Below are 18,924 nucleotides of genomic sequence, written 5' to 3'. Positions count from 1 at the left end.
AGGGATTGGGGCGAGGGTCAACATCCCACCTGGGTAGTGGGGCAAGGGTCAAAACCCCACCGGGGGAGAAGGAAGAGGGTCAACACCCCACCGGGGGAGGGGGGCGAGGGACAACATCCCACTGGGGTAGAGGGGCCAGGGTCAACATCCCACTAGGGGAGAGGGGCGGTCAACATCCCACCGGTGGAGAGGGGCGAGGGCCAACATCCCACCTGGGGAGAGGGGCAAGGTTCAACACCACACTGGGGAGAGGGGCAGTCAACATCCCACCGGGGGAGAGGGGAGAAGGTCAACATCCTACCGGGGGAGAGGGTTCAAAGGTCAACATCCCACCTGTGGAAAGGGGCAAAGGTCAACATCCCACCTGTGGAAAGGGGCAAAGGTCAACATCCCACCTGGGGAGAGGGGAAAGGGTCAACACCACACTGGGGGAGAGGGGCAGTCAACATCCCACCGGGGGAGAGGGGAGAAGGTCAACATCCTACCGGGGGAGAGGGGCAAAGGTCAACATCCCACCAGGGGAGAGGGACGAGTGTCAACATCCCACCGGGGAGAGGGGTGAGGGTCAACATCCTCACCTGGGGAGAGGGACAAGGGTCAACACCCCACCGGGGGAGAGGGACGAGGGTCAACACCCCACCTCGGGAGTGGGGTGGTCAACATCCCACTGGGTGAGAGAGGCAAAGGTCAACATCCCACCTGGGGGAGAGGGGCGGTCAACATCCCACCGGTGGAAAGAGGCAAAGGTCAACCTCCCACCTGGGGAGAGGGGCAAGGTTCAACACCACACTGGGGGAGAGGGGCAGTCAACATCCCACCGGGGGAGAAGGGAGAAGGTCAACATCCCACTGGGTGAGAGAGGCAAAGGTCAACATCCCAGCTGGGGAGTGGGGCAAGGGTCAACACCACACTGGGGGAGAGGGGCAGTCAACATCCCACCGGGGGAGAGGGGAGAAGTTCAACATCCTACCGGTGAGAGGGGCAAAGGTCAACATCCCACCAGGGGAGAGGGACGAGTGTCAACATCCCACCGGGGAGAGGGGTGAGGGTCAACATCCTCACCTGGGGAGAGGGACAAGGGTCAACACCCCACCGGGGGAGAGGGACGAGGGTCAACACCCCACCTCGGGAGTGGGGTGGTCAACATCCCACTGGGTGAGAGAGGCAAAGGTCAACATCCCACCTGGGGGAGAGGGGCGGTCAACATCCCACCGGTGGAAAGAGGCAAAGGTCAACCTCCCACCTGGGGAGAGGGGCAAGGTTCAACACCACACTGGGGGAGAGGGGCAGTCAACATCCCACCGGGGGAGACGGGAGAAGGTCAACATCCCACTGGGTGAGAGAGGCAAAGGTCAACATCCCAGCTGGGGAGTGGGGCAAGGGTCAACACCACACTGGGGGAGAGGGGCAGTCAACATCCCACCGGGGGAGAGGGGAGAAGTTCAACATCCTACCGGTGAGAGGGGCAAAGGTCAACATCCCACCAGGGGAGAGGGGCGAGGGTCAAAATCCCACCGGGGGAGAGGGGTAAGGGTCAACACCCCACCAGGGGACAGGGACGAGGGTCAACACCCCACCTCGGGAGTGGGGTGGTCAACATCCCATCTGGGGAGAGGGGCGAAGGTCAACATCCCACCTGTGGAAAGGTTCAAAGGTCAACATCCCACCTGGGGAGAGGTGTGAGGGTCAACATCCCACCGGGGGACAGGGGCGAGGGTCAAAAACCCACCTGGGGGGAGGTGCAAGGGTCAACATCCCACCGAGGGAGAAGGGGGAGGGTCAACATCCCACCGGGGGAGAGGGACGAGGGTCAACATCCCACCTGGGTAGTGGGGCAAGGGTGAACATCCCACCGGGTTAGAGCGCCGAGGGTTAACATCCCACCGGGGAGAGGGGTGAGGGTCAACATCCTCACCTGGGGAGAGGGACAAGGGTCAACACCCCACCGGGGGAGAGGGACGAGGGTCAACACCCCACCTCGGGAGTGGGGTGGTCAACATCCCACTGGGTGAGAGAGGCAAAGGTCAACATCCCACCTGGGGGAGAGGGGCGGTCAACATCCCACCGGTGGAAAGAGGCAAAGGTCAACCTCCCACCTGGGGAGAGGGGCAAGGTTCAACACCACACTGGGGGAGAGGGGCAGTCAACATCCCACCGGGGGAGAAGGGAGAAGGTCAACATCCCACTGGGTGAGAGAGGCAAAGGTCAACATCCCAGCTGGGGAGTGGGGCAAGGGTCAACACCACACTGGGGGAGAGGGGCAGTCAACATCCCACCGGGGGAGAGGGGAGAAGTTCAACATCCTACCGGTGAGAGGGGCAAAGGTCAACATCCCACCAGGGGAGAGGGGCGAGGGTCAAAATACCACCGGGGGAGAGGGGTAAGGGTCAACACCCCACCAGGGGACAGGGACGAGGGTCAACACCCCACCTCGGGAGTGGGGTGGTCAACATCCCATCTGGGGAGAGGGGCCAAGGTCAACATCCCACCTGTGGAAAGGTTCAAAGGTCAACATCCCACCTGGGGAGAGGTGCGAGGGTCAACATCCCACCGGGGGACAGGGGCGAGGGTCAACATCCCACCGGGGGACAGGGGCGAGGGTCAACATCCCACCGGGGGGGAGGTGCGTCAACATCCCACCGAGGGAGAAGGGGGAGGGTCAACATCCCACCGGGGGAGAGGGACGAGGGTCAACAGCCCACCGAGGGAGAGGGGCGAGGGTCAACATCCCACTGGGGAAGAGGGCCGAGGGTCAACATCCCACCTGGGGAGAGGGGTGAGGGTCAACATCCCACCGAGGGATTGGGGCGAGGGTCAACATCCCACCTGGGTAGTGGGGCAAGGGTGAACATCCACCGGGTTAGAGCGCCGAGGGTTAACATCCCACCGGGGGAGAGGGACGAGGGTCAACACCCCACCTGGGGAGAGGAATGAGGGTCAGCACCCCATCTGGGGAGAGGGTGAAGGTGAACATCCCACCTGGGGAGAGGGGCAAGGGTCAAAACCCCACCGGGGGAGAAGGAAGAGGGTCAACACCCCACCTAGGGAGTGGGGTGGTCAACATCCCACCGGGGGAGGGGGGCGAGGGACAACATCCCACTGGGGTAGAGGGGCCAGGGTCAACATCCCACTAGGGGAGAGGGGCGGTCAACATCCCACCGGTGGAGAGGGGCGAGGGCCAACATCCCACCTGGGGAGAGGGGCAAGGTTCAACACCACACTGGGGAGAGGGGCAGTCAACATCCCACCGGGGGAGAGGGGAGAAGGTCAACATCCTACCGGGGGAGAGGGTTCAAAGGTCAACATCCCACCTGTGGAAAGGGGCAAAGGTCAACATCCCACCTGGGGAGAGGGGAAAGGGTCAACACCACACTGGGGGAGAGGGGCAGTCAACATCCCACCGGGGGAGAGGGGAGAAGGTCAACATCCTACCGGGGGAGAGGGGCAAAGGTCAACATCCCACCAGGGGAGAGGGACGAGTGTCAACATCCCACCGGGGAGAGGGGTGAGGGTCAACATCCTCACCTGGGGAGAGGGACAAGGGTCAACACCCCACCGGGGGAGAGGGACGAGGGTCAACACCCCACCTCGGGAGTGGGGTGGTCAACATCCCACTGGGTGAGAGAGGCAAAGGTCAACATCCCACCTGGGGGAGAGGGGCGGTCAACATCCCACCGGTGGAAAGAGGCAAAGGTCAACCTCCCACCTGGGGAGAGGGGCAAGGTTCAACACCACACTGGGGGAGAGGGGCAGTCAACATCCCACCGGGGGAGAAGGAGAAGGTCAACATCCCACTGGGTGAGAGAGGCAAAGGTCAACATCCCAGCTGGGGAGTGGGGCAAGGGTCAACACCACACTGGGGGAGAGGGGCAGTCAACATCCCACCGGGGGAGAGGGGAGAAGTTCAACATCCTACCGGTGAGAGGGGCAAAGGTCAACATCCCACCAGGGGAGAGGGACGAGTGTCAACATCCCACCGGGGAGAGGGGTGAGGGTCAACATCCTCACCTGGGGAGAGGGACAAGGGTCAACACCCCACCGGGGGAGAGGGACGAGGGTCAACACCCCACCTCGGGAGTGGGGTGGTCAACATCCCACTGGGTGAGAGAGGCAAAGGTCAACATCCCACCTGGGGGAGAGGGGCGGTCAACATCCCACCGGTGGAAAGAGGCAAAGGTCAACCTCCCACCTGGGGAGAGGGGCAAGGTTCAACACCACACTGGGGGAGAGGGGCAGTCAACATCCCACCGGGGGAGACGGGAGAAGGTCAACATCCCACTGGGTGAGAGAGGCAAAGGTCAACATCCCAGCTGGGGAGTGGGGCAAGGGTCAACACCACACTGGGGGAGAGGGGCAGTCAACATCCCACCGGGGGAGAGGGGAGAAGTTCAACATCCTACCGGTGAGAGGGGCAAAGGTCAACATCCCACCAGGGGAGAGGGGCGAGGGTCAAAATCCCACCGGGGGAGAGGGGTAAGGGTCAACACCCCACCAGGGGACAGGGACGAGGGTCAACACCCCACCTCGGGAGTGGGGTGGTCAACATCCCATCTGGGGAGAGGGGCGAAGGTCAACATCCCACCTGTGGAAAGGTTCAAAGGTCAACATCCCACCTGGGGAGAGGTGTGAGGGTCAACATCCCACCGGGGGACAGGGGCGAGGGTCAAAAACCCACCTGGGGGGAGGTGCAAGGGTCAACATCCCACCGAGGGAGAAGGGGGAGGGTCAACATCCCACTGGGGGAGAGGGACGAGGGTCAACAGCCCACCGAGGGAGAGGGGCGAGGGTCAACATCCCACTGGGGAAGAGGGCCGAGGGTCAACATCCCACCTGGGGAGAGGGGTGAGGGTCAACATCCCACCGAGGGATAGGGGCGAGGGTCAACATCCCACCTGGGTAGTGGGGCAAGGGTGAACATCCCACCGGGTTAGAGCGCCGAGGGTTAACATCCCACCGGGGGAGAGGGACGAGGGTCAACACCCCACCTGGGGAGAGGAATGAGGGTCAGCACCCTATCTGGGGAGAGGGGTGAAGGTGAACATCCCACCTGGGGAGAGGGGCAAGGGTCAAAACCCCACCGGGGGAGAAGGAAGAGGGTCAACACCCCACCTAGGGAGTGGGGTGGTCAACATCCCACCGGGGGAGGGGGGCGAGGGACAACATCCCACTGGGGTAGAGGGGCGAGGGTCAACATCCCACTGGGGGAGAGGGGCGGTCAACATCCCACCGGTGGAGAGGGGCGAGGGCCAACATCCCACCTGGGGAGAGGGGCAAGGTTCAACACCACACTGGGGAGAGGGGCAGTCAACATCCCACCTGGGGAGAGGGGAGAAGGTCAACATACTACCGGGGGAGAGGGTTCAAAGGTCAACATCCCACCTGTGGAAAAGGGCAAAGGTCAACATCCCACCTGGGGAGAGGGGCAAGGGTCAACACCACACTGGGGGAGAGGGGCAGTCAACATCCCACCGGGGGAGAGGGGAGAAGGTCAACATCCTACCGGGGGAGAGGGGCAAAGGTCAACATCCCACCAGGGGAGAGGGACGAGTGTCAACATCCCACCGGGGAGAGGGGTGAGGGTCAACATCCCAACTGGGGAGAGGGACAAGGGTCAACACCCCACCGGGGGAGAGGGACGAGGGTCAACACCCCACCTCGGGAGTGGGGTGGTCAACATCCCACTGGGTGAGAGAGGCAAAGGTCAACATCCCACCTGGGGGAGAGGGGCGGTCAACATCCCACCGGTGGAAAGAGGCAAAGGTCAACCTCCCACCTGGGGAGAGGGGCAAGGTTCAACACCACACTGGGGGAGAGGGGCAGTCAACATCCCACCGGGGGAGAGGGGAGAAGTTCAACATCCTACCGGTGAGAGGGGCAAAGGTCAACATCCCACCAGGGGAGAGGGGCGAGGGTCAAAATCCCACCGGGGGAGAGGGGTAAGGGTCAACACCCCACCAGGGGACAGGGACGAGGGTCAACACCCCACCTCGGGAGTGGGGTGGTCAACATCCCATCTGGGGAGAGGGGCGAAGGTCAACATCCCACCTGTGGAAAGGTTCAAAGGTCAACATCCCACCTGGGGAGAGGTGCGAGGGTCAACATCCCACCGGGGGACAGGGGCGAGGGTCAACATCCCACCGGGGGACAGGGGCGAGGGTCAAAAACCCACCTGGGGGGAGGTGCGTCAACATCCCACCGAGGGAGAAGGGGGAGGGTCAACATCCCACCGGGGGAGAGGGACGAGGGTCAACAGCCCACCGAGGGAGAGGGGCGAGGGTCAACATCCCACTGGGGAAGAGGGCCGAGGGTCAACATCCCACCTGGGGAGAGGGGTGAGGGTCAACATCCCACCGAGGGATAGGGGCGAGGGTCAACATCCCACCTGGGTAGTGGGGCAAGGGTGAACATCCCACCGGGTTAGAGCGCCGAGGGTTAACATCCCACCGGGGGAGAGGGACGAGGGTCAACACCCCACCTGGGGAGAGGAATGAGGGTCAGCACCCCATCTGGGGAGAGGGGTGAAGGTGAACATCCCACCTGGGGAGAGGGGCAAGGGTCAAAACCCCACCGGGGGAGAAGGAAGAGGGTTAACACCCCACCTAGGGAGTGGGGTGGTCAACATACCACCGGGGGAGGGGGGCGAGGGACAACATCCCACTGGGGTAGAGGGGCGAGGGTCAACATCCCACTGGGGGAGAGGGGCAGTCAACATCCCACCGGGGGGGAGGGGAGAAGGTCAACATCCCACTGGGTGAGAGAGGCAAAGGTCAACATCCCACTGGGGGAGAGGGGCGGTCAACATCCCACCGGTGGAAAGAGGCAAAGGTCAACATCCCACCTGGGGAGAGGGGCAAGGGTCAACACCACACTGGGGGAGAGGGGCAGTCAACATCCCACCGGGGGAGAGGGGAGAAGGTCAACATCCTACCGGGGGAGAGAGGCAAAGGTCAACATCCCACCTGGGGGAGAGGGGCGGTCAACATCCCACTGGGGGAGAGGGGCGAGGGTCATATCCCATCTGGGGAGAGGGGCGAAGGTCAACATCCCACCTGTGGAAAGGGACAAAGCTCAACAACCCACCTGGGGAGAGGGGTAAGGGTCAACACCCCACCGGGGGAGAGAGGCGAAGGTAAACCCCACAGCCGGGGAGAGGGGTGGTCAACACCCCATCTGGGGAGAGGGACGAGGGTCAACATCCAACTGGGGGAGAGGCACGAGGGTCAACACCCCACCTCGGGAGTGGGGTGGTCAACATCCCACTGGGGGAGAGGGGCGAAGGTCAACATCCCACCTGGGGAGTGGGCCAAGGGTCAACACCACACTGGGGGAGAGGGGCGAGGATCAACACCCCAGCTGGGGAGAGGGGCAGTCAACATCCCACCGGGGGAGAGGGGAGAAGGTCAACATCCTACCGGGGGGAGAGGGGCAAAGGTCAACATTCCACCTGTGGAAAGGGACAAAGGTCAACATCCCACCTGGGGAGAGGGGCAAGTGTCAACACCCCACCGGGGGAGAGAGGCGAAGGTCAACACCACAGCCGGGGAGAGGGGTGGTCAACACCCCATCTGGGGAGAGAGACGAGGGTCAACACCCCACCTGGGGAGAGGGACAAGGGTCAACACCCCACCTGGGGAAGAGGAAAAAGGGTCAGCACCCCATCTGGGGAGAGGGGTGAAGGTGAACATCCCACCTGGGGAGAGGGGCAAGGGTCAACACCCCACCGGGGGAGAGGGGCGAGGGTCAACATCCCACCGGGGGAGAGGGGCGGTCAACATCCCACCTAGGGAGAGGGGCAAGGGTCAACATCCCACCGGGTGAGAGGGGCGTGGGTCAACATCCCACCGGGGGAGAGGTGCGAGGGTCAACAACCCACCGGGGGAGAGGGGCGAGGGTCAAAAACCCACCTGGGGGGAGGGGCAAGGGTCAACATCCCACCGGGGGAGAAGGGCGAGGGTCAACATCCCACCTGGGGAGAGGGGTGAGGGTCAACATCCCACCGAGGGATAGGGGCGAGGGTCAACATCCCACCTTGGTAGTGGGGCGAGGGTGAACATCCCACCGGGGTAGAGCGCCGAAGGTTAACATCCCACCGGGGGAGAGGGACGAGGGTCAACACCCCACCTGCGGAGAGGAATGAGGGTCAGCACCCCATCTGGGGAGAGGCGTGAAGGTGAACATCCCACCTGGGAAGAGGGGCAAGGGTCAAAACCCCACCGGGGGAGAGGGACGAGGGTCAACACCCCACCGAGGGAGTGGGGTGGTCAACATCCCACCGGGAGAGAGGGGCGAGGGTCAACATCCCACCGGGGGAGAGGGGCGAGGGTCAACATCCCACTGGGGGAGAGGGGCGGTCAACATCCCACCGGTGGAGAGGGGCGAGGGTCAACATCCCACCTGGGGAGAGGGGCGAAAGTCAACATCCCACCTGTGGAAAGGGGCAAAGGTCAACATCCCACCTGGGGAGAGGGGCAAGGGTCAACACCACACTGGGGGAGAGGGGCAGTCAACATCCCACCGGGGGAGAGGGGAGAAGGTCAACATCCTACCGGGGGAGAGGGGAAAAGTTCAACATCCCACCAGGGAGAGGGGCGAGGGTCAACACCTCAATGGGGGAGAGGGGCGAAGGTCAACATCCCACCTGTGGAAAGGGACAAAGGTCAACATCCCACCTGGGGAGAGGGGCAAGGGTCAACAGCCCACCGGGGGAGAAAGGCAAAGGTCAACACCACAGCCGGGGAGAGGGGTGGTCAACACCCCATCTTGGGAGAGGGACGAGGGTCAACACCCCACCTAGGGAGTGGGGTGGTCAACATCCCACCGGGGGAGAGGGACGAGGGTCAACACCCCACCTGGGGAGAGGAACGAGGGTCAGCACCCCATCTGGGGAGAGGAACGAGGGTCTGCACCCCATCTGGGGAGAGGGATGAAGGTGAACATCCCACCTGGGGAGAGGGGCAAGGGTCAACACCCCACCGGGGGAGAGGGACGTGGGTCAACACCCCACCTAGGGAGTGGGGTGGTCAACATCCCACCGGGGGAGAGGGACGAGGGTCAACACCCCACCTGGGGAGAGGAACGAGGGTCAGCACCCCATCTGGGGAGAGGAACGAGGGTCAGCACCCCATCTGGGGAGAGGGGTGAAGGTGAACATCCCACCTGGGGAGAGGGGCAAGGGTCAACACCCCACCGGGGGAGAGGGACGTGGGTCAACACCCCACCTAGGGAATGGGGTGGTCAACATCCCACCGGGGGAGAGGGGCGAGGGTCAACATCCCACCGGGGGAGAGGGGCGAGGGTCAACATCCCACTGGGGGAGAGGGGCGGTCAACATCCCACCGGTGGAGAGGGGCGAGGGTCAACATCCCACCTGGGGAGATGGGCGAAAGTCAACATCCCACCTGTGGAAAGGGGCAAAGATCAACATCCCACCTGGGGAGAGGGGCAGTCAACATCCCACCGGGGGAGAGGGGAGAAGGTCAACATCCTACCGGGGGAGAGGGGCAAAGGTCAACATCCCACCAGGGGAGAAGGGCAAGGGTCAACACCTCAACGGGGGAGAGAGGCGAAGGTCAACACCCCAGCTGGGTAGAGGGGTGGTCGACCGCTTCTGGGGAGAGGGACGTGGGTCAACACCCCACCTGGGGAGAGGGACGAGGGTCAACACCCCACCTTGGGAGAGGGACAAGGGTCAACACCCCACCTGGGGAGAGGGACGAGGGTCAGCACCCCATCTGGGGAGAGGGGTGAAGGTGAACATCCCACCTGGGGAGAGGGGCAAGGGTCAACATCCCACTGAGGGAGTGGGTCGAGGGTCATCTCCCCACCTGGGGAGAGAGCCGAGGGTCAACACCCCACCGGGGAAGAGGGGCGAGGGTTAGCACCCCACCGGGGAAGAGGGGCGAGGGTCAGCACCCCACCGGGGGAGAAGGGCGAGGGTCAGCACCCCACTGGGGGAGAGGGGCAAGGGTCAGCACCCCACCGGGGGAGAGGGGCGAGGGTAAATGCCCCATCATGGGCGAAGGGGTGTCAGGAGGAATGAGACATTGTGAGCACAGGGTGAGATGTAACGCTTCTGGTGTTGGGGAAGCAATGTTCAGTTGCTCTGGAAGAGGCAGTGAGATGACTGCATTGGAGGGAGAGTTGGGTCCCAGAGGGTGCATGGACAGATTTGACTGTTGCAATAATGGATGATGAGAGGGAGAGAGGTGATGGTCACATCAAAGAATTATAGTTTCGCAGGGAGTCACGTGATGGAGTAGTGGCCGGACGGAGAACTCCAGCCCTCTCCAGAAAAGTCGGGAAAAACAAGAGAAAATACAAAGGCACAGAAACAAAAGTTAAAGAAAAGTGAGTATAAAGGTGGAAAGAAGATGGAGACAAAAGAAGAAAAATCAAAATCAACGGTAAGAAGAGAGGAAGAGAAGACAACGGAGGAAAAAGGTGAAGGCCTTACCTGTCCGAAGAGGCCCGCTGTGGAGAGAGGAGCCCGCTACCTCAGGTCAGTAGAAAAAGAACTACAACAATGGCTCACAGAGCCGAGTAAAAGTGCGCAACCGCGCATGAAAAAAAACACACCGACGGGAGGGGGGACCAGCTGGGGAGTCGATCTCCACAGCCGGCAACGACAGCTGCAGAACACCTGCAGCAAGAAGAGACCACAGAAGACAATAGAAACAAGAAAGAAGAGAAGGAAAGGGCAACAAAGAAACAACAGATGGCCAACCCAGAGGAAGAAGAAGAGGAAGAATACAGTGAAATAGATGAAGGGAAAGGCAAGGTAAAGGATATACTTTCTCTTGTTAGAGGATACATGGAGTCATTTAAAGAATGGCAAACACAGGAATTCAATTATTTAAGAAGAAGAATAAACAACACAGAAGAGAAAGTGAACAAAATAGATATGACCTTTACAGAAATGGGGAAAAAAATGGACAAGATGGAAGAACGGGCAATAGCAGCAGAAATGGAGGTAGAAGACTTAAAAAAGAAATTGGAGGAATCTAATAAAAAAACTAAAGAGACACAAGAACTACTAGCTCAAAAAATAGATATAATGGAAAATTATAACAGAAGAAATAACATAAAGATAGTGGGCCTTAAGGAAGATGAAGAAGGCAAGAATATGAGGGAGTTTATAAAAGAGTGGATCCCTAAGACCCGAGGATGTCCAGAACTACAGCAAGAAATGGAAATAGAAAGGGCACATAGAGCATTGGCCTCTAAACCACAACCACAACAAAAACCAAGATCTATTGTAGTAAAATTCCTAAGATATACTACAAGAGAAAAGGTACTGGAGAAGACAATGGAAAAAGTAAGAGAGGGCAACAAACCACTGGAGTATAAAGGGCAAAAAATCTTCATTTATCCAGATATAAGTTTTGAACTCCTAAAGAAGAGAAAAGAGTTCAATACAGCAAAGGCGATTTTATGGAAGAAAGGGTATAAATTTATACTGAAGCATCCTGCGGTATTGAAAATATTTATTCCAGGACAACAAAACAGACTATTCTCAGATCCAGAAGAAGCACGAAAATTTGCAGAACAATTACAAAAATAGACTGAGGGATGAAGACGGGTAATGAGGGTAAAAATGACCACGATTGATATGTATGCGGGTACAGAGGTATAAGAGTGAATAGAGACAATGTGCATACGTGAAAGTATCTGTAATTAGAGGAAAATATAGATAGTATAGACAAGAATTAATAAGGGAAGGTAATGGAATAGAGAGAATAAGGAGGGAATTAAAAGAGTGACCTTTGTGACATATGAAAAGTGAAATCTTTTCTGGGGGGGGCTGGGTGGGGGAAAAGAACGGTCACCGCAAAATCAGTTGACGCTTGCGAGTGGATTCGCAAATCCAAATGGAGAGGGGAGATGTGGTTGTCCGACAAGGGATAAAGGACAACTCAGGAGGGGAAGGGGAGATTGGGGATAAAGAAGATAGAAATAGGAGAATAAGGAAAATGTTGGATGTTGTAGGAATGTTGTCTTGTAAAGAGTTGAAAATAAGAAAACAGAAATGGAAAAGGAGGAAAGGTAATGATGGAAAAACGGAAAGAGAAGATAAACAAAATATAAAATGGCTACGCTGAACTATATGACTTTAAATATTAATGGAATACATAACCAAATTAAAAGGAAGAAACTACTAAATTTACTGAAAAAGGTAAAAATAGATATAGCATTTGTCCAAGAAACACACTTAACTGAATTGGAGCACAAGAAATTAAAGAGAGATTGGGAAGGACATGTAACAGCAGCATCGTATAATTCAAAAGCAAGAGGAGTGGCTATATTAAATAGCAAAAATGTGCCATTTAAAATAGAAGAGGAAATAATAGATCCAGCAGGGAGATATGTTATGATAAAATGTCAGATATATTCGGAGCTTTGGAATCTACTTAATATATATTCACCTAACGAAGAAGATCAAAAGTTTATCCAAGATATCTTTTTGAAGGTAGCTAATACGCAAGGGAACATACTAATAGGAGGGGATTTCAATCTGAATTTGGATCCAAATATGGATAAAACGGGGAAAAAAATTAACAGGAAGAACAAAGTAACCAAATTTATAATTAAATCAATGCAAGAAATGAAACTTGTGGACATATGGAGGAAACAAAACCCAAAAGAAAAGGAATACTCATACTACTCGACTAGACATAAAACATACTCAAGAATAGACCTATTTTTGTTATCAGCTAGTATGCAGGATAGAGTAAGAAAAACAGAATATAAAGCGAGAATGCTATCGGACCATTCACCCTTAATACTGACAGTAAAACTAGAGGACATCCCTCCAAGAATGTATAGATGGAGATTAAACCCCATGCTACTTAAAATACAGGATTTTAGAGAATTTATTGAAAAACAATTAAAAATGTATTTTGAAGTAAATACGGAATCAGTGGAAGATAAGTTTATACTATGGGACGCAATGAAAGCATTCATTAGAGGGCAAATAATAAGTTATGTAACCAAGATGAAGAAGGACTATAATCAGAAAACAGAGCAGTTGGAAAGGGAAATAGTAAACATAGAAAAAAAATTAGCAATGAAGGAAGATACAACCAAAAGAAGAGAATTGGCGGATAAAAAAATAAAATATGAAACATTACAAACATATAAGGTGGAGAAGAATATAATGAAGACAAAACAGAAATATTATGAACTAGGTGAAAAAACACACAAAATCTTAGCATGGCAGCTTAAGACAGAGCAAACTAAGAAAATGGTATTGGCAACAAGGAAAAAAGACAAACAAATTACATATAATCCAAAAGAAATTAAGGAAAACTTCAGAGAATTCTATGAACAATTATACCGAACTGAAAACGAAGGGAAAGAAGGGAAAATAGATGAATTTTTGACTAAAATTGAACTACCAAAACTACAAATAGAGGAACAAAATAAATTAACAGAACCATTAGGAACAGTAGAAATACAAGAGATAATAAAAAAATTACCAAATAATAAGACACCAGGAGAGGATGGACTCCCAATAGAATTCTACAAAACATTTAAAGACCTATTAATACCGCCCCTCCTGGATGTAATCAACCAGATTGATGAGACACAAAACTTACCAGATTCATGTAAAACAGCAATAATTACAGTGATACTAAAACAAGGGAAAGATCCACTCTCACCAGCGTCATATAGACCAATATCTTTGCTAAACACAGATTATAAGATAATAGCTAAACTATTAGCAAACAGATTAGCAGAACAGGTACCGAAAATGGTAAATTTAGACCAAACTGGATTTATCAAAAAAAGACGCACAACAGACAATATTTGTAAATTTATTAACTTAATTCATGCAGTAGAAGGAAATAAAGCACCTGCAGTAGCAGTTGCTTTAGACGCAGAGAAGGCCTTCGACAGAGTAGAATGGAATTATTTGTTCAAAGTATTGCAAAAATTCAGTTTACCGGAGAAGTATATTAATTGGATTAAAGCATTATATAAGGGACCGTTAGCGAAAGTGACTGTAAATGGACATGTATCAAAGCAATTTAACTTAAGCAGGTCAACGCGGCAGGGATGCCCACTATCACCATTATTGTTTGCGCTAGCTATAGAACCACTAGCAGAACTGATAAGAATAGATAATAATATAAAAGGAATAAAAATAAAAGACAGGGAATATAAAATCAGTCTATTTGCGGATGATGTGATAGTGTACTTAACAGAACCAGAACTATCAATAAAAGAACTATACAAGAAATTGAAGAAATATGGAGAAGTGTCGGGATACAAGATAAACGTAAATGAAAGTGAAGCAATGCCTATGAATAACGCAGATTTCTCAAAATTTAAGAAGGAATCCCCATTCAGATGGCAAATGCAGGCAATAAGATACCTAGGTGTACAAATAAACAAAAATCTAGGCCAATTATATAAACTCAATTACAATCCACTAATGAAAAAATTACAGGACGATTTAGAGCATTGGAAAGAGCTACCACTAACACTGATAGGAAGGATAAACTGTATTAAAATGAACATTTTTCCAAGGATACTATACTTATTTCAGCCATTGCCAATACAACTGACAGAAAAATTCTTCAAAGAGTTAAAGAAAATAATAAGGAAATTTTTATGGAGAGGGGGGAAACCGAGGATAACACTAGATAAATTAACAGAATGGTATAAACAAGGAGGCTTACAATTGCCAAACTTCAAAAATTATTATAGAGCCGCACAATTAAGGTACCTATCAGATTTTTATCAAACAAGGGAAAAACCAGACTGGACGAGATTAGAATTAGATAAAATAGGGGAAAAGATACCTGAACACATATTATATAAATGGGACGAAAAATTGGTACAACATAGAACTTCTCCAGTATTACACCATCTCCTCAATATATGGAAGAAGATTCATGTAGAAAGAAATAAAACAAATTATCAATTACCAAAACTAATATTGACGCAAAATAAGCTACTCCCTTTTACAATAGACAACCTTTCCTTTAGAAAATGGGGAAAAAAAGGGATTAAAAGAATAGAAAATTGTTTTTCAGGAAGTAGATTCTTATCCTTTGAACAAATGAGAGATAAGTACAATATAACTGGAGATACAGCGCTGGCATATTACTAACTGAGATCCTACTTGAAAGATAAATTAGGAAGCAATTTGAGTTTACCAGAGGGAAGTAACCTTGAATATGTGATTACAGATACAATGTTAATCAGAAAATTTATAACAAATATGTATATTAAACTGCAAGAAAAGGAGAATGAGGAAACAAATGGTAAAACTAAACAAAAATGGGAACAAGATTTAAATATAAAGATAAAAAAAAGGAAACATGGGAGAAATTATGTTCTGGAACGATGAGAAATACAATAAATACGAGGCTGCGTATGATACAATATAATTGGTTACACAGACTATACATTACACTGCAAAAGTTAAATAAATGGGACCCAATAGTATCTGATAGATGTTTTCGATGTAAAAAAGAAAGGGGAACAACAATTCATGCAATCTGGACATGTGAGAGAGTAGAAAAATTTTGGGATGATCTCAATCAGATATTAAGTAAAATAACAGAAAATAATATACCAAAGAATCCAGAGATCTTTCTCCTAAGTAACATAAAAAATAAAGAATTTGGAATTGACTTGGAGGATGCACAAAAAAGATTTGTTAAGATAGCCCTAGCCGTAGCAAAAAAATGTATTATGTCAACCTGGAAATTGGAAGATAATTTGAAAATACAACAATGGTATATAGAAATGAATAAATGTATCCCATTAGAAAAAATAACATATAGTTTAAGAAATAATATTGAAATATTCGAACAAGTATGGGAGCCTTACATTAAATACAATAGCGAAAACCTACCGGGAACAAACATTACCTAAGTTGATGGAAGGAGAAGAAAAGAAAAGAATGGACTCAGTAGAATTTCTGGTGTATTTTTGTTGAATGACAACATTGTCTGACTGGCTTAATGCAACCTAGATTGTATACCTAAAATGGATGAGAGGGGGGGGTGGGGGGGTGGCTTGGGAGGAGGGAGGGGGGCGGAGAAAAAGTCACTGTATATGTGTGAAAAAGAAAAAGTGTATATCATGGCTAACGTGATTTATGGTGTGAAAAATAAAAAAATTTAAAAAAAAAGAATTATAGTTTCAACAGTTGTGGTGCAGGGGGAGATGGGTCGGGTGCAGGGGGAGATGGGTCGGGTGCAGGGGGAGATGGGTCAATTCCAGGGGGAGATGGGTCAATTCCAGGGGGAGATGGGTCGATTCCAGGGGGAGATGGGTCGATTCCAGGGGGAGATGGGTCGATTCCAGGGGGTGATGGGTCGATTCCAGGGGGGAGATGGGTCGATTCCAGGGGGGAGATGGGTCGATTCCAGGGGGGAGATGGGTCGATTCCAGGGGGAGATGGGTCGATTCCAGGGAGAGATGGGATGGCTGCCCTGGGGCTACCTTGGCTGAGCGAGTAAGTCCGGTGATCTCAGAGAACAAGTCGGTGGTGTCAGGGAAATTCTGGATGATGATGGAGCAGGCGTGATGGAGCAGTGGCTTCTTGTTCACCGTGTCCCGTACCCCAGGCACCCGCTCCAGGTAGCACAGCTCAAAGCCCTTGGCCTGTAGGGGAGACAGTACAGCGATCAGCACAGCAAGGTAACAGCCCACCACAACCCACAGACAACCCTCCCTCATTCCCAGAGACAGACCACCATCCTTCACTCTCACGGACAGGCCACCTTACCCCACTCCCAGGGACGGACCACCCTCCCTCACTCCCAGAGACGGATCAACCTCCCCCACTCCCAAAGACAGAACACCCTCTCTCACTTCCAGGGAATGACAACCCTTCCCCACTCCCAGGAACAGACCACTCACACTCACTCCCAGGAAGAGACAACCCTCCCTCTCTCCCAGGGACAGACCACCCTCCCTCATTCCCAGGGACAGGCCTCCCTCCCTCACTCTCAGGGACAAACCACCCTTCCTCACTCCCATGGACAGACCACCCCTCCTCCACTCCAATGGACAGACCACCACTCCCCTCATCCAGCACACCATCCATACATGACCATCTCACCTACTCCCAACCCCACAGACCACCTCTTCCCACGGCCAGACTACCCACATGCCCATACCCCTGCAAGTTTACCAAACACCTCTCCAACCGATAGCAGCAGCCCATACTCATTCCAAAGACCACCATCCATCTCCTTATTACTGGAATGCTCTACCCCTGTAAACATCCTCATGGAAAGCTTCATTCTGACCCTGTCCCCTGGAGTGTGTGAGGGGACGGTGCGGAGGGAGCTTCATTCTGTGTCTGTCCCCAGGAGTGTGAGGGGACGGTGCAGAGGGAGTTTCACTCTGTATCTGACCCGGAGTGTGTGAGGGGATGGTGTGGAGGGAGCTTCACTCTATGTCCGTACCCGGGAGTGTGTGAGGGGACGGTGTTTTTTTTTTTTAATTTTATTTTTCACACTATAAACCACATTGATCAAGATACATACATTTTTGTTTTCAAATATATACAGTGTCGTTTTCTCCCCCCCTTCCCATCCCACCCTCCCTACCTACCTCCCCTCCCATTCATTTAAAGTACAGAATCTAAAATACATTAAACCCGTCAAACAATGTTGTCACTCAATAAAAATAAACAAGAAATTCCACTGAGTCAATGCTTTTCATTTCCTTCTCCTTCTGTCATTTTAGGTGGTAGATGTCCCCGGTAGGTTTTCTCTATTGTGTTTCATGTATGGCTCCCATATTTGTTCAAATATTTCAAAATTATTTCTTAAATTATATGTTATATATGGTATATACCATTGTTGTATTCTCAAGTTATCTTCTAATTTCCAGGCTGACATAATACATTTTTTTGCTTCAGCTAGGGCTATCCGAACAAATCTTTTTTGTGCACCATCCAAATCAAGTCCAAATTCTTTGTTTTTTATGTTAATTAGGAGGAAGATCTCTGGGTTTTTTGGTATATTGCTTTCTGTGATTTTATTTAATATCTGGTTTAGATCTTCCCAAAATTTTTTCATTTTCTCACACGTCCAGATTGCATGAATCGTTGTTCCCATTTCCTTTTTACAACGAAAACATGTCAGATACTGTTGGGTCCCATTTATTTAACTTTTGAGGTGTAATGTATAGCCTGTGTATCCAGTTATATTGTATCATACGTAGCCTCGTGTTTATTGTATTTCTCATAGTTCCAGAGCATAACTTCTCCCATGTTTCTTTTTAATCTTTATATTTAAATCTTGTTCCCATTTTTGTTTAGTTTTACCATTTGTTTCCTCATTCTCCTTTTCTTGCAGTTTAATATACATTTTTGTAATAAATGTTTTGATTATCATTGTGTTTGTAGTCACATATTCAAAATTACTTCCCTCTGGTAACCTCAGACTGCTTCCCAATTTATCCTTCAAGTAGGATTTCAGTTGGTAGTATGCCAACACTGTATCTTGAGTTATATTATATTTATCCTTCATTTGTTCAAAGGATAATAATTTATTTCCTGAAAAGCAATTTTCTATTCTTTTGATCCCTTTTTTCTCCCATTCTCTAAAGGAAAGGTTATCTATTGTAAAAGGGATTAGCTGATTGCGTCAGTATTAGTTTTGGTAATTGGTAATTTGTTTTATTCCTTTCTACATGAATCTTCTTCCAAATATTGAGCAGATGATGTAATACTGGAGAATTCCTACGTTGTACCAATTTTTCATCCCATTTATATAATATATGTTCAGGTATCTTCTCCCTTATTTTATCTAGTTCTAATCTAGTCCAATCTGGCTTTTCCCTTGTTTGATAAATATCTGATAGGTATCTTAATTGTGCAGCTCTATAATAATTTTTAAAGTTTGGCAATTGTAAGCCTCCTTGTTTATACCATTCTGTTAATTTATCTAGTGC

At 51.5% G+C, this 18,924-nt stretch overlaps 1 protein-coding gene across 1 annotated transcript in view; it reads right to left on the bottom strand.

Moving 5' to 3' along the window:
* Positions 1–18,924, bottom strand: part of LOC138764626 (FH1/FH2 domain-containing protein 3) — a 52,912-nt gene that overhangs the window by 22,668 nt on the left and 11,320 nt on the right. Inside the window, exon 5 of the mRNA XM_069940776.1 lies at positions 16,459–16,620. Within this exon, the coding sequence (XP_069796877.1) occupies positions 16,459–16,620 (162 nt within the window). The remainder of the gene's footprint in view (positions 1–16,458; positions 16,621–18,924) is intronic.

Source organism: Narcine bancroftii, chromosome 5, assembly GCF_036971445.1.
Source record: "Narcine bancroftii isolate sNarBan1 chromosome 5, sNarBan1.hap1, whole genome shotgun sequence".
In the NCBI taxonomy this organism is placed as follows: Eukaryota; Metazoa; Chordata; class Chondrichthyes; order Torpediniformes; family Narcinidae; genus Narcine; species Narcine bancroftii.
Note: the sequence above shows the minus strand (reverse complement) of the source record. Positions and strands in the feature narration are given on the sequence as shown.